The sequence below is a fragment of the Dromaius novaehollandiae genome, chromosome 9 (genome assembly GCF_036370855.1).
Source record: "Dromaius novaehollandiae isolate bDroNov1 chromosome 9, bDroNov1.hap1, whole genome shotgun sequence".
Taxonomy (NCBI): Eukaryota; Metazoa; Chordata; class Aves; order Casuariiformes; family Dromaiidae; genus Dromaius; species Dromaius novaehollandiae.
Window position 1 is genome coordinate 16,374,008 of NC_088106.1, and position 14,316 is coordinate 16,388,323.

General features: G+C 46.9%; 1 protein-coding gene across 3 annotated transcripts in view; it reads right to left on the reverse strand.

Annotated features, from left to right (window-relative positions):
• The window catches only part of LOC112981688 (D-beta-hydroxybutyrate dehydrogenase, mitochondrial-like), a 23,451-nt gene continuing 9,135 nt past the window's right edge, over nucleotides 1-14,316 (reverse strand). For all 3 annotated transcript variants that reach the window (XM_064516826.1, XM_026097536.2, XM_064516825.1), the window contains 3 exons: nucleotides 8,641-8,782; nucleotides 4,073-4,225; nucleotides 1-2,318 (listed from right to left, as the gene is read on the reverse strand). In XM_064516826.1, coding sequence (XP_064372896.1) covers nucleotides 1,837-2,318; nucleotides 4,073-4,225; nucleotides 8,641-8,782 — 777 coding nt within the window. In that variant the 3' untranslated portion in view covers nucleotides 1-1,836. The remainder of the gene's footprint in view (nucleotides 2,319-4,072; nucleotides 4,226-8,640; nucleotides 8,783-14,316) is intronic.

A 14,316-nucleotide genomic window follows, 5' to 3' on the forward strand; every position in this document is an offset into this window, starting at 1 on the left:
TGTGCTTGACAAATCTCAGTTTATTTTTCTCTCTGTACAAATCAGTGCTACTTAACTTCACTCACATTTCATGGTGCACAGGACAGAAGTGATTACAACATTGTTCAAACAAGCTGCAGTTCAGTAGGAAAGTGGGATTGTTCTAAGTCCTGGATCCCGGACAGTCTCCAGGTTTTGATGACCTGCAATAAGAAAGAACTGCACAGCCAGCATTTCCAGTAGTTATTTGTAATACGTTATCTCCACAACATCTCCAAGGGAAGCCTGCTTTCCTCCCCAGGCATCACAGCATTCACAGCTGCATCCAGATGCCAAGCAGTCACAGTCAGTGGCATACAAAAAGTTTATAAGACATAATTCCAAGTTAGAGCTAGCTGAGATAGACAAGAAAAGAGCAAATGACAAGCTCTTTTAAGTCACTTAATCTCACATAGGACAAGTTCTAAACAAAGCTTGGCAGTAGTGTGGGAAGCTGATCCTAGAGTTCACGTGTCCTAGAGCGAGACGTTAGATTCCTGGACTGGTCAGCAGTGCCTGGAGTCAGTTTGCTACCACACTAGCAATCACCACTTGGAAAGAGGAAACAGGATGTGAAGCCAGGCAGTCTCAGCACAAAATGATTGAAAATCCTGGTTATGGCCAACAGGGGGGTTTGGCCCTTGGGGATACTGTGCAGAAGCAGCTCATATCAGTTGCCATACCTGTCAGGAAACTCCGTAAGGAGACAGTCATGCATGGCATGGAAATTGCATTGTATGATATTAAGAAAAGGAAAGGCAGTCACTTAAAGCATCCACCCAGAGCACATAGTCACACCACCCTGGCTGCACAGTGCCCATCACTGTTCAAAAGCAGAACAGATGAAACGAAAAATATGGTTTCAGAATGCAAAAGCAGCTCCCTCACCAACCAGTGGGAGTCTAACAGCAGGCACCAATTTGGGAGCAGTTGGGGGGCTGCTGTACAGTGTCTGTACCACTGCTGAATGGTTCAGGAACTGGTCCCTAATGTAGCAAAGGAGTCAAATTTCCATTTGCTACATCAGATTCCAGTCTGCCCCACAAAGCTCATCCACAGGGGATGGAGAGAGGCTGCAAGTACAGCATCCACAGGGAATGACAGAAGGAAAGTTCAGACTCACTATTAGAAGGGCTCTTCCCTGCCCAGTCTGTCTGCAGTTGCTGACTCTGGCTGCTCCTGGTCACAGTGCTGGGATCCCTTCCTTGCAGGGATCCTGAACCCCCAAGAGCTAGATAATGAGGCTGTTTAGAGGCAGTGTTGCTGGTTTTTTTTTTTAGAAAGAGCAGACAGTCAAAGAGCAGCCAAACTTCCTAGCAGCATCATGAAAACAAAGGAAGGCTGTGACTGACCTATTTTCAATCAAATGAAAAACTCTGCTTTTGTTTCCCATTTTAGCTTCTCTCTTTGAGACATCTCTTAGCAACTGCTTTGCCTTGTCATCACGAGCCTGTCCTTGTAAGGAAAAGCAAGAGCCCATTAATGAGCCAAATTTATCACTGGGGAAACTCTGCTGACCCAACTACACTAGTCACATATTTGACCCATTATGTTAACCTTCCTCTGCTTCCTCCACAGTTAGAAGGAAAACACCTTTCAACTTCAATCAGAGCAGCAAGAAATACAAGGAGCAAGAATTAAGGAGCCAGAAACTCCATGCCTTTACCTATATCCCACAATACAAGACTTGAAGCCATAACCCAAGGTGAAAACACATGCACCTACGGGGGAGATGTATCAGCACCAGGTGCAGAGCAGACCTAAGTCAGCTCTAATCCACGCGTATGAGCACTGGAAGGATGCTTGAAGGACACCCATTTACAGTGTGGCTCCGGGAATGTAAAGCCAGTCAGCAATGGCAGTGGGCAAGTGCGTCATGGCTTGCAGCCTCACCCACCAGTAGGTCTCCATGGGATTGTAGCGGTTGCTTGGGTGCATGGAAGTGAGAGCATCAGTGATGTCATTCAAGACCAGAGACATGTCCTTCAGGCCACTGTTAACAAAGGACTTCATCAGGGCCACGTGGCGAGTGAAATATGCCCTCCCATAGTCCTCCCGCACAGTGTCACTGGCCCCGTTCCATAGCACCTCAGCCTCCGCATCGATGCCATCTGCTGTCAGGATGCCCGTCGCTGCCACAAAGTTACTGGGCTCAATGACGATGACTCTGACACCCCAGCGGTACATCTCCTGCCGGAGGCAGTCGGAGAAGGCCTCTACCCCGAACTTGGAAATACAATAGCAGGAACGAGACGGACTCACCATTCGCCCTAACATGCTTGTGATGTTCACCACACGGCCTGGAGTGGGAAGAGCAGGGAGAGAAGATCAGCTGGCTGCTTTCAGCTAGGAGGCCAGGACTGGCTGCAGGGGAGCCAGCCAAAATATCCCAATAAAAGCTGTTTTGTTGGATGATGCTGATTTGTAAAATCTGAATCTTCTGAGGGGTGCCCAAATCCCCTCTCAAGGAGCTCTTATGTCCTGATTCAAGCAAGCCTAGCTCCTGCTCTGACCTCCTACATGGATGGCACACATGCCTGCCTCCATGTCAAAAAGGATTTACAAAGCATACAAGACATCCCCATCTTCCTAACTTCCAAGTAGGGCAGTACCCAGATCTTCCAGTGCTATTAGCTGTGTGCTTTTATCTCACTGTGCCCCACTCCTCCATCTCACTGGGGAAGGGTTCAAGTTCACAACCAGCAGGGTTACAAGCTGGAAAGCACATGACAGCGTGATGCCATGCAAGCTTCTCAACCGTTTCTGTAAGCATGACAGCTCAGCTGCAGCCACTCTGCCTAACATAGCTACACTGCTTCTTGACCCAAGCTGGATGGCAGAGAGCCAGCAGAGGTTTCCCTGAACCTGCAGCATCAGCAGTGCAGTTCGTTCACCCATCTGGCCAGCCAGGAGTGCCTACAGAGTTATGTGGCTGGGACAAAAGGAGAGGAGATGTAACGTGCTGCTGTCTATGGGACAGCAAAAAGCAAGGTGTCCTGACTCCTGACAGCAGCCCATGTCAGCCCAAATGCAGAGCTCTGGCAGCTCATGACAGATCATGCCCTGTCCAGGAGCAGTGACAGTAGCGGTCACTCCTCTGTGGGCATTCTGCCCTTCCCAAGACCAAGATACCTGCAATTATGGTTCCAGCTGCATTTACAAACAGGCCCTTGAAATCCCATCAGCTATTTTTGCAGAGAGGATTTTCACAGCCATGGAGTATACCACTCTCCTAGAGCTTGAAATTTTAGCTGAGAAACAAGTGGGCAGCTCTGCTCTCTCATTCCAGACCTCCTAAATGCAGCTCAGAGGGACTGTAAGAACCACATATTGATCTGATGGGTAAATTGCCTTTTGTTCAACTTACCTCTGGGGCTTATTTAACAGGTACTTATTTTCTGGAAATAGTATCTGAGAAATTCTCTCAGTGTAACCCCTTTTTGTCCTCACAGAACACACAGCTGTGCCAGCATTCTCCCACACATGCTAAATAAAGAAGCCCTTCAGAGTTCTGCTCATACATGTCACATTTTTTATAAAACAAAGACTTGATAATACTGTCTTTCTGTAAGACAGCTAAAATGGCTCTGTTATTGACTCTCATTTATTCCACAGCTACAGCTTGGCAATCAACCGCAAAACAAGTAACATGAGGGGAGCTGTCCAAATATAAGCACCTGGTGCCACTTCGGAGGGCAAAGGTATCATATACCTGGCCTCCAATTACTGTTCCTAAAGGTCTAGGTGTCCCACAGGTCCCATGTCATAGCTGCCAGCACTGCACAAACATTTCTAAGACCCTGGGATGTTTAACACACCACCTGCTGTGTAGGTGCCTGGACTGCCCCCAAGGTGACCAATAGCTCCAACCGAATCCTTACACGGCATGTCAAACCTTGCTGTCTGCTTTGCTTGCCTGCCTCACATACCAAACCCTCCCCCACTGGACTGCACAGGCATTTCCCAAAGTAGAATTTGATCCATAATATTTAACTACTTGTCTTTGTTGCGCTGCAAAAGCTCTCTGGCTCTTGTCAAACTGCCCAACATGTACCTTTAGCTCTGCGAATAAGGGGCAGGAAAGCCTTCGTCACTCTCACGGTGCCCCACAGGTTGATCTCTGCCACTTCTTTGTACTTGTCTAGACTTGTGAATTCCACCTCTCCAAAGGCTGAGACGCCAGCATTGTTCACCAGGCCCCAGAGTCCTGCCAACAAACACATGGTTAAAGAGTGGAACAAGGAATAAGAGTGTCAGAGAGAAGCAGCTTTCCTAGTCGCTCTGAGTAACCCAACTCCTTGCAAAGAACTGGGCACTTCTGTAAAAAAGAGTAGAGGAGGAAAAAACAGCAAGGAGAGGAAATGAGCTCTGGGACACCAGAAGTGAAGCCAGCAGGGCTCGTTTGCAGCTCCAATGGTAGTAAGGGGGTCACATTAGCATTGCCTCCAAGAATGCCTCTGACCTTCAGGAAAAGGAAAACAGTTTTAAAATATCTTGAATTTTTAAGTCCATTTCATGACTCTGGAGAGTGCATGAGGTTGATCTGTAGGTTCATGGTCCAGTGAAGCCATTGTATGTCTCATCATTCACTTTCCAAATAGCCCCACAGGCATTTGCAGAGTCAAAGGAGCAGTAACAAGGCACCTGCACACCCTGGGACTAACCTTACCAACGGTCCCAGCTTGAGGCCAGTCATGCCAGAGACTAGGCCTCCTAGCATCAATCCCTTTAACAAACAGCAGAGATGGAAGAAAGGCACTCCTCTTGGGATGCCCATCAAGCTGAGGTAAGCTGTCCTCCTTAAAAATAGAAAATGTAAGAATAGTATTTTTTGGAAAGGCTTTCAACCTGGAAGTCTAACCTCAAACACCACTGAAAATACCTCTGAAGTAGCAAGTCAAGTCACGTCCTGATTTAACAGCACCAAGTTAGGGAATTGGTCACCTCAGCAGCTCCTGGCTTAGCCCAGATAATCAGCTTCTCTCAGCCCTAACTACAGAAGAACACAGCAAACATACCAACCCTTAAAACTACTAGAATTTAAAAACAAACCTCTATTGTGCATGCAGTCCTGTCAAGATTAAAATGGCTGTACTCAGCAAGAGCTTCTGCACTGAGCCCTTTACATGTCTAGAACTCAGCAGGCCACTGACAATTTGACCATTAAAAGTGATTACTGCATGAGTCCCAGCAGCAAACACTTGTAGGACTGAGTCCATACTTTGTGAGTTTGTTGAAGCAGAGGACTATACAACCATAAACAGCAGTAGGACCAAACAACAGAAGAACCAGAACAAGGTATCAGAGTTGCTCATCAGATGTCCAACCATACACCTCTGCTGTTCTCACTGTGCAAGTATCCAGGCAGAATCAGGCCCCTTTCTACTCTGTGACCTTTTTCTTACCACTGAGAACATGAGAACACAGGACTGGGAAGGAGTCTCCAGGGAGTTCTGACATTGCTGTCACAAGTACCCACGTCATGCCACCCTGCTGATAAACTTATCAAGCTCTCTCTCGAAATTTTTTGGGTTGTTTGCCCTGCCTCTGCTCCATAGCCTCCCTGCTCTGATGTCTGGAAACCTTTTAATAACTTCCAGCCTAAATTTATTTGTGATCAAATAATAACCATATAGTGTACTGAACACAGACCTCTAGGCAAATTGCAGGTTTCCACAATGGCCAAATAAATGCCAATGGAATTTACCTTCCTGGTGCATTTAAAAACACCAGTGTGCCCTTGCTAGACTGGCTGTCCACTCTCATGATGGCCCTAGTAACCCTCCCCTGCACTGTTCCCAGATTAGTTCATTTTCCCAGAATGCTGGTAGTAAGCAGTGTATAATGGTCTGGAGAAGGTCATGCCCTATCCAGTGACAACAGTCAATTAACCATTCCTTCCTGGTCTATCTCAGAATGGATTTTCCTGTTCACCTCTCCTAGCTGCCACCATGCCAGCTTTTTCCAGCTATTATGTGGTTGACCTAGCCCCACTTTTTCCCTGCATTTCTGTCTCTGGCAGTCAGTGGTGAATACTACTTCCCCAGCTCAGTTCATTGGCCTGCAGCTCTATTCTCCTCCAGATCCATTGCTTCTCAATCTCAGCCAGGCCATGATGGCCCCAGAGGCTGTTTAGGATAACAGCTAAGTGGCCACCTGCAGCAAAAGCCAGGAAAGCATTTTGCTCACCTACCCTTACTTCTGTTTCTATTAATTACAGTTTCTAAATGCTGCAGTTGGGTGCTGCTGCTTCTGTCCAACATCCCCTGCCTGTCACTGCTGTACTTACTGAAACTCCCGACTTTAAGGGGTCAGGATCACTCTGAAATCCATGCTTTAGTAGCCAGCACAGCATCTCAGCCTGAATTGGGTCCCCTGTACTGCCTCAAAGCAGGCTCTCATCTCTAGCGTGATCACGGAAACAGACATCTGATGGTGTAATTTCACTGGCAACAAGAAGCTATGCAGAGCAAATTTGGCAGGGATTTACCAAAGACCACAAAGATACCAATACCGATAGTCCCAAACTGAATCTGCAGACTAGTTCCTGGTTCCAAGTTTTTCTACAACCATTTCTTGGATAATCAGGTTAGATTTAGGAACCCTTAATTGATTTAAATTGATTTAAAATGCTTCATTCTTCTTGGGATTTCATTACTAGCTGATCAGGTCATGTTACATACAGTACAAAGTGCTGAAAGTTACCTGGTCACTGGACTGTTTGCAGGACAATGATGTGTTTATAGAGCAGAGCCTTATCATTATTATTTCTTTACTGTGAACAATACAGTAGAAACTGGATAAGATCAAAAGCAAACAGTGGCACTCCCATCGAAGTGAGTTTAGACTCTAAGGGTGTACGCACATAGCAAAGCAAAAAGAGGTACGAATGTACAACACGAGACCTGTTCTGCACTAGCTCCCCCGGGGCCACGCTTGGTGTGCACAAGCGCCTCTGTGCAAGGCACTTCACTCTGCAGGGTACTTTCCTGCACCTATTTATTGGGCACTGCCTATTGGCAAGCCCCAAACATCAGTCACACTTACATTCCTGAAAAGAAGTGTTTGCTGTATTGCACATGGTGCTGCAGCAAATAACGAGAAGATAAGGCTCTCAGAGGAGGAGAGACCGGCTCAGCTTGCTGATCAAGGATGCAAAATTTCTCTGTCCCTGCTAGGCACAAGATTTCGCAAACACTGCTGCATTTATAGAGGCACCAGAGCTGCTCCCTTGTGAGCTATCAGTCAGTGGAAACAGCTCCGTGCTACTGCTGTTGCTGGGCTCTTCAGGAAAACCTTGAGAAGCTACCAAACGTATGATGAGGGCCATAGAGATTGAGCATGTGTGGGAAACAGAGCCTTGGCTACACTTCATATGCTTGCTTTAGGAGGAAGGGTGTGCTCACATACTTAGCATGAAGGTAAGAGCTACTGTTACTCACTAGCTTTCGCTTGCTGTGAACAAGGACAGGCCCACAGCAGCCTTGCCCGTGCCTTAAGAGGAGCAACCACACCCCCAACCACACAACCTGTAAGTCCCGCAGCCACAGACGTGAAGTTCAAGTCCACCCTCAGGCAGGGTCTGCAGCCACTGTTCACTGCTACTTGTACACAGGCTGCAGAGAAACCCAAACAGCCTCACAAACTCAGCACATGGGAAGGGCTGAGGAAGCACGCTAGGCTCTGACTATAAGCTCACATGCCACTGCTTGGCCACGCACAGGAGGAGCTGCCTTAAGCCCAACACAGCAGCTAAGCCATGCTGCAGCGGGTAAAGCATCAGCCACCCCTTACTAGGCACCTCCGCACCCTTCATGCATGAAAGTCAGCAGAGGGGTGGACATGGGACACACAGCATGATACTCCCCTGCCCTCCCAGCCCCATACACATTGCCAAAAAGGAAGAAAGCAGGCAGAAGAGACTCCTGCCTTCTTTACATGTTCCTAGGACCCTTGGGCAGGGCTTACCCCTAAGGTGGCATGTGTTTTAAGGTGGTCTAGGCTGAGTCCATCCTGGCTGCTGCCTCACATCACCACTGGACAGTTGCATGGCAAACTGAAAACAGGGATTGACCTGGCTGAAGAATGATCCAGGTTTGGGGGCAGATAAGGTTTCTAGTCCAGCTCATCACTCAGTTACACAAACAGGTTTTACCAGCACACCAGAAGGGACAGTGGTGAGCAACCAGGGCCTGTGACTTCATTAGCCAGCAGGGTCATCACAGAAAGGTCTGTGGGATCCAGACCCCAAAAGGAGCATCAGAAGGGGATCAGGCTCTAGCCACCACATGCCTTTCACAGATACTCAAAGACAGACACATGCTCTTGTGGGCTTGCTGCCACTTATCACTTTTTTTTGTGGGAAGTAGGGTTAAGGTATAGTGAGTTCCAGTCTCTTCCCACACAGCTGGCATGTCAATGGTAAGCCAGTTCTCCCCCGACCTGAGTACTGCACTGCCTAATAGCCAGTCACACACTGTCCCAGGCCTCCAGGCTTGTTAGTCATGTTCTGGCAGTGCAGAGAAGGAATGGCCTGGCCAGAGCAAGGCCTGCTCCAGAGGAAGGCTTCTGTGAGCATACCAAAGAGCCAGCTGGCTCAGGGAGACAGAGATACCCACAGACCTTTCTCTGGCTCCTTCAGGTTCCTCTTCACAAAATCCACAGCTTGAGCCACTTCCTGGTCACTGCACACATTGATCTGCAGCACCTTCATGCGATCTGACTTCATGCTCTTCAGCTCCACAGCTCCATCTCCGTTCTTGTCCTGATCACCGAAAACAATAGAGGTCCTGGTAAGAGGGATTAGTAGCAATAATGCACCTCGGTGCCAAGCATATTCGCATGGATAAGAAATAGGGCTATTAAAATTGTACTTGGAGGTATGCAAAGAGGCAAACAAACAGGCCCAAGGGCCACATGAAGCAGTGCACAGCCCATGGTTAACTTCCTATTCCCTCCAGCACAATTCCTACATCTCTATTGCTGACCTGCTGCATTGAAATGGCAGCAGAACTCCTCCTGTTTGCTCCCCATGTGTAGGATTACACAGTTGTAACAGTGCCAGGTACTGTGCCAGCCTGAGACAACCCTGGGGGACTCTCCACTGCCCCCATCCCCATGCTCTGCAGGTAACGCAAACACTTTTACACGAATCAGTCAGATTTTTCTAGGCTTAAAAGCAAAAGGCTGAGTACCTTGCTTATCTCATTCCAAAATATTTCTTGGTTTCTGATGAAATACTATTGTCAGACCACTTTGAAAGTAAGACATTAGGGACACCTTTGGCATGACTGACAGCAAACAGTCTGATGCTACAGGATACAACAGAAAACATTTACAGCTGAACCTGGGAAACAATATTTTGCACAATGCACAGGAATGCACACACAGTGGAGAGCAACCACATAAGGACAAGGTGACAGACAAGTGACATGAAAGGAGGAGCCTCTGGATGAGGAAGCAAAGACACATCCTTTCCCCCCACCAAAGGTAACGAGAACGTGATGTCTCCTCTATCAGGTCCTCTGCTGTCAGGATTTCATGTTGTAAGATAGATGTGCAAATGTTTAGGTTTTGGGAAAGGAAATAAAAATCAAAAAATTTCAGGCATTAGTTTAAATTAGAATAGTGAAGAACAGAGCAGAGATTAGCCATGTGGTTCCGCCAAAGGCTCAAGATTTAATTCACCAAATTACTCCCTGCATCACAGGCTCTGTTTTACTAAGGAGGAGGAAGTTATGAATTGGTGAGTCACTGTGCCTGGCTGCCACTCTTCCTTTAACACTTGATACTACCTCTCACAGAGTAAGGGCAAACAAGGCAAGCAACACTCCCACAATCACCTGCGCAGCTGCCTCTACAGCAAGGCTGATGTAAAAACTGTGTAACTGCTTAGCTTTTCTACATCTATCTTCAGTTGTCTAGCTAATGAATATGGTATACAAGTTCTTCCCTCCGTCTTCACTCCAGTAAACAATGATTTGTGATGAAGGAAGAGAGCCAAAATTCCTATCTCAACCTTAAGCAAAACAGGGTAATATCAATATATAACTAATCCAGAGTTATTACAATAGGAATGAATTTCTGTCCCTCAGCTGCATATCATTTCACAACTGAACTATTTCTAAATATCGCAAAAACAGAAAATAAAGATCTGAAGCTTTCTAATGCACATCAGAGACAGTTCTCATCTAGCCATGAAATAAACCTCTAAAATTAGCATTACAAGTAGTGAATGATGTAGCCATCAAAATAATATATTCCTTTTGAAATGGGTGAGGGTTGTAATGATGCCTCCCTCAACATATTTCTGGAGGATGTTCCTGCAGCTTAGCTGCGAGCTACTTAACAGCGAATGAAGTGGAGCAATCCAGCTTGTAAAGAGAGATTTACTGTATCTATATGGTGGAGGTGGGGGAAACTGTCTGCACTCAAATATTGCTTCTCATTTCAGAGCCCTGAAACCACCTTTCCTTACTTATTGTTTCCTCTTTCATAATCCTCAAAACAAACATTTCCACTATTTTTTGTGAAACAAAGCCATAGACCAGTAACTTAAAAATCTAGTATAAACTGTTAGTATTATTCATATCAAAGCTAATTTTCCCCTTTGACCAATGCGACCCAATCTGCGAAGTTACTTTCCCAGCTATGAATGATTGTTGACAGAACACATTGATTTTTGGAAGACCGACTTCAACACAAAATATTAACTGGAAACATTTTTTACGATCACAGAAACCACCTCAGCCACTTCTTAAGAGGTTTTTTTTGACATAGAGTTAAACAATTTGTTTCATAACTAACAGATGAAGCAGCCATATATTTCATGGAAAGAAGTCAACACCTTTTGATTTTCTGGGGGCTTCAGGGGCTATAAGTACATTCACTGCTCAGACATCCATGTGGTACTTCCTCCTTGTTTTTTAAATGGTAGTTTTACTGGCTGGGAAATACCTGGAGCAGTTTCCCTGAGAAGAGCAGGACACAAGATTGTGACCAGACACTATTATTACATTTCTTCCTCACACATGGGCTAGCTCCTCTGCCCTTACCCTTGCAAGCAATCCCATACAAGCTGCCACTAGAATAAGGTAGCAAGATTTTGGGCCCACTCTGTTTGCGGTTTTCTCTCCGCGACCTTGTAGCACTATACGATGGATGGGACTGCAAGAACCAGACAAATCTGAGTGGAAACTCAGAAAATGGTTAGCATAAGAAAGAGCCAGCCTTGCAGGAAGGAGGAAGGCTGGCATTTGGGCCACCCTAGTGACACCGCCATTTAAACTCTCCTGGAGTCAAGTTGGACTATGGCATATGGCCCCTAGCATCAAATGGAGAATAGTGTGTAGCACACCCTTTTCATAAAAGCACTTTGTGCCTGAGGTCTGTGTTGAGACTAATCCAACTGTTAGATCCCAAGGGTAGACTCTTGCCAGCCCTGGGCCAGGGAATCACCTGTTAGGACTCTTCCAACTCTTCAGGCTTTGCTTCAGCATGGCAGCACTCAGACCTTCATTTGTCCTTAGGCACAACCATTTCTGCTACGCTTATTACAGCAGAGCATGCGAACAGCCCAGCTCCCCACTGAATTGCTGCCTGCCCACTCCACAGATGCCTACTGCATGAGGGCACAGCTGGCTTGTGGCCTTGGGTCTTTGCCATCTCATTGGGAAGAGGAACATCTCAAGAGAAGACAGCTTGGGGATGCTTCTGGCACAGAAGCAGGTGTCCCAGGGAGCCAAGTCTGCAGCAGTATTTCCCCCTCAGGGCTCTGCAGGCAGGGAGGCTGCACAGCTTCCAGCCCAACACACCCGCAGACCTGAGCCAGGCTTGGTGTTTGCATCCCACCGCCCATCTGTGTGCAGAAGGGAAACGTGCTGGGGATCCATTGCTTCTGCTGGCAAATCCCAAACAACATCCCATGGGTCGCCAGTCATGCAACAGAGTGAGCCAAGTGAGATCCCAGCAGCACTGGCCCTATTGCTCTGGCAAAAAGTCTCTCCCCATCCTTTTGTTGTGACCTTTATCTTCTGGTTTTGCTCTCTCCGAGCAACTCCCAGCAACTTTTTGCTCTCTAGAGAGTAGAAAGCTGTCCTGCTCCACTCCAGCCTACTGCCACTCTCCAGAGACACCCTTAGTGGAACTTCACCATTTCCTGTCCAGTTATCTCATTTCCCTCTGTTATCCTGCCCTTGCAGCCCTGTAACAGGCTCTGGCTGGTCAAACCCAGCCTGTATAGCCTAGTAGAGCCTGCTTCTTGGCTTGGAGGCTAGCGGCAAAACAAGTCCTCTCCACTCAGCAGAGAAGTGTCACTCAGGCTTTCTGCTGCCTTCCTTTCCATTCACTTGTTTTCTCCCGTGCTGATTCCAAGGATCCTGATGCAGCTTGTGCTAAGGGACAGGCAGACCACACAGACCTGTAACGCCCTGAGCTGCGGGTTTTTTCCAGGAAAGCTTGTGGGATTCAGCAGTAGATCTCAGCAAGATTTTGGGCACCTGCAGTAAGATATCAGTGGGAATCAAGAAGCCATAAATACAATGCTGAAAAACCTCACTGAGCAGCTGCTTATCCTGAAGGCAACCCCATAGGCACCTTGTCATTGTGCTCAGACTTTTCCTTTTGGTTGTGCCTCAGCCCATCTGGAGCTGGCCCAGCACCTCATACCCATGCCCACATCCACTCCTGAAAATGGCATCCCTCCATCCAAGATTTCGGAGGAGCTCAGCCTTGTGGACTCGCACAGACCAAGATCAGGCTCAGCATATTTCAGGGTGATGCTCCCATTTGGAGGAAGAGCCCATCATTACAGGCTCCTAGCCTTAACTGATCACACCACCCTCAGCCAGAGGGAGTGCTCTGGCAGGGGCAGGTACACTCTCAGCCTCTGCTGAGGAGTCACACTGCTAGGCAGCAAACACTTCAGAACAGCAGGGCCACAAAGACTGCAAAAGAATGCAAGACTGTCCAGCCTAGTGGTTAGGGCACTCACTGAAACCCAACCTGTATCTTTTCTGCTGCAAATTAATCTGATTTCTGCATGCCCTTCCTGTTGACGCCAGAGTGAATGATTAACCATCCTTCTTTTGATAACTTTCTCCCCTCCTTACTCCATCTTCTCTTTTTTAGTTTAAATAACCTCATTTTCTTTCAATGTTTCCTTACAGGTCTTATTTTCTAAACCTCTCATCATTCATCTTATTTGAGTTTACACATATTTTTCCTAAAACAGTGTCCAGAACTAGACACAGTGTGCCAGCTGAGGTCTTACCAGTGTTGCACGGTGACTTAGACACAACTTTCCTGTGACTCCTTCCCAGGGTGAGATCTGCCCTGTTTTGCCTGTCTCAGATTGACTCATTCAGTTTGTGTTCCCCTGTCAGCACCAGTTTCCTCTCAGTCTTGCTGCTGCCTAACCACCTGTTCCCATTTTGCATTTCCTAAGCAGAGCACTTCACACTTGTCATTACTAGATTCCATCCAGTTTTATTTTGGACTTTATCCGATCTGTAAAGATCATTTTGAATCCTAACCTGTTCCCCAAAAGGCCTGCAATCCTCCCTACTTGGCACCATGCCCTTTTTTTTTTTTTTTTTGCAAGTAATTTTTCTATTCTGGGGCACTTCCAGGGAAGTTTGACTACTTTTTAGTGCAGGGACTGGACAGTAGTTCCAGCCCCCCTCACAAAGCCCTTGGTAGTGGCTCAAAGTCCTGGGTGGGCCCAAAAGGAGCAGTGTCACTAATTTCAGAACAGATTGGGGACTACTTCAGTCTAGTTCATTAATGAGTACTGGACTGCCAGGGCCAGGGCTGAGCCTTCCAGACTTCCCCCTTCAAACACCCTCCAAGCAGAAGCACAACTTTTCAAGCACCTATTGGTGCCTAAGTATATCTGTCATTACACCATAAGTTTGCTCATGAGAATATCATGAGCTACTGTGTCAAAGCCCTTATTCGAGATACACATTTACTCCTTCCCCTTTAATCCCTCTGCTGCTTAGCTTACCACAGAATGAAATTAGACTGATATGGCACGGTCTGTTCCTGGTAAACCTAGGGAGGCAGTTAGTATCACGCTATGATCTAGCTATGTATAAAAATTACTGTTCAATGTGCTGCAACGTCATCCAGAGAAATGAAGGTGAGTTGCCTCACTGGTAATTCTAGAGGTCTGTCTCCCTTTGAAAGGGAGGTATAATATCTGCCCTCTTCCAGTCTTCTGGGAAAGATTCCTGAAGATATCACTGTAGCACAGAGATCACTTTGGCTCACCCTTTAAATGCTCTCCAGCACATTTAA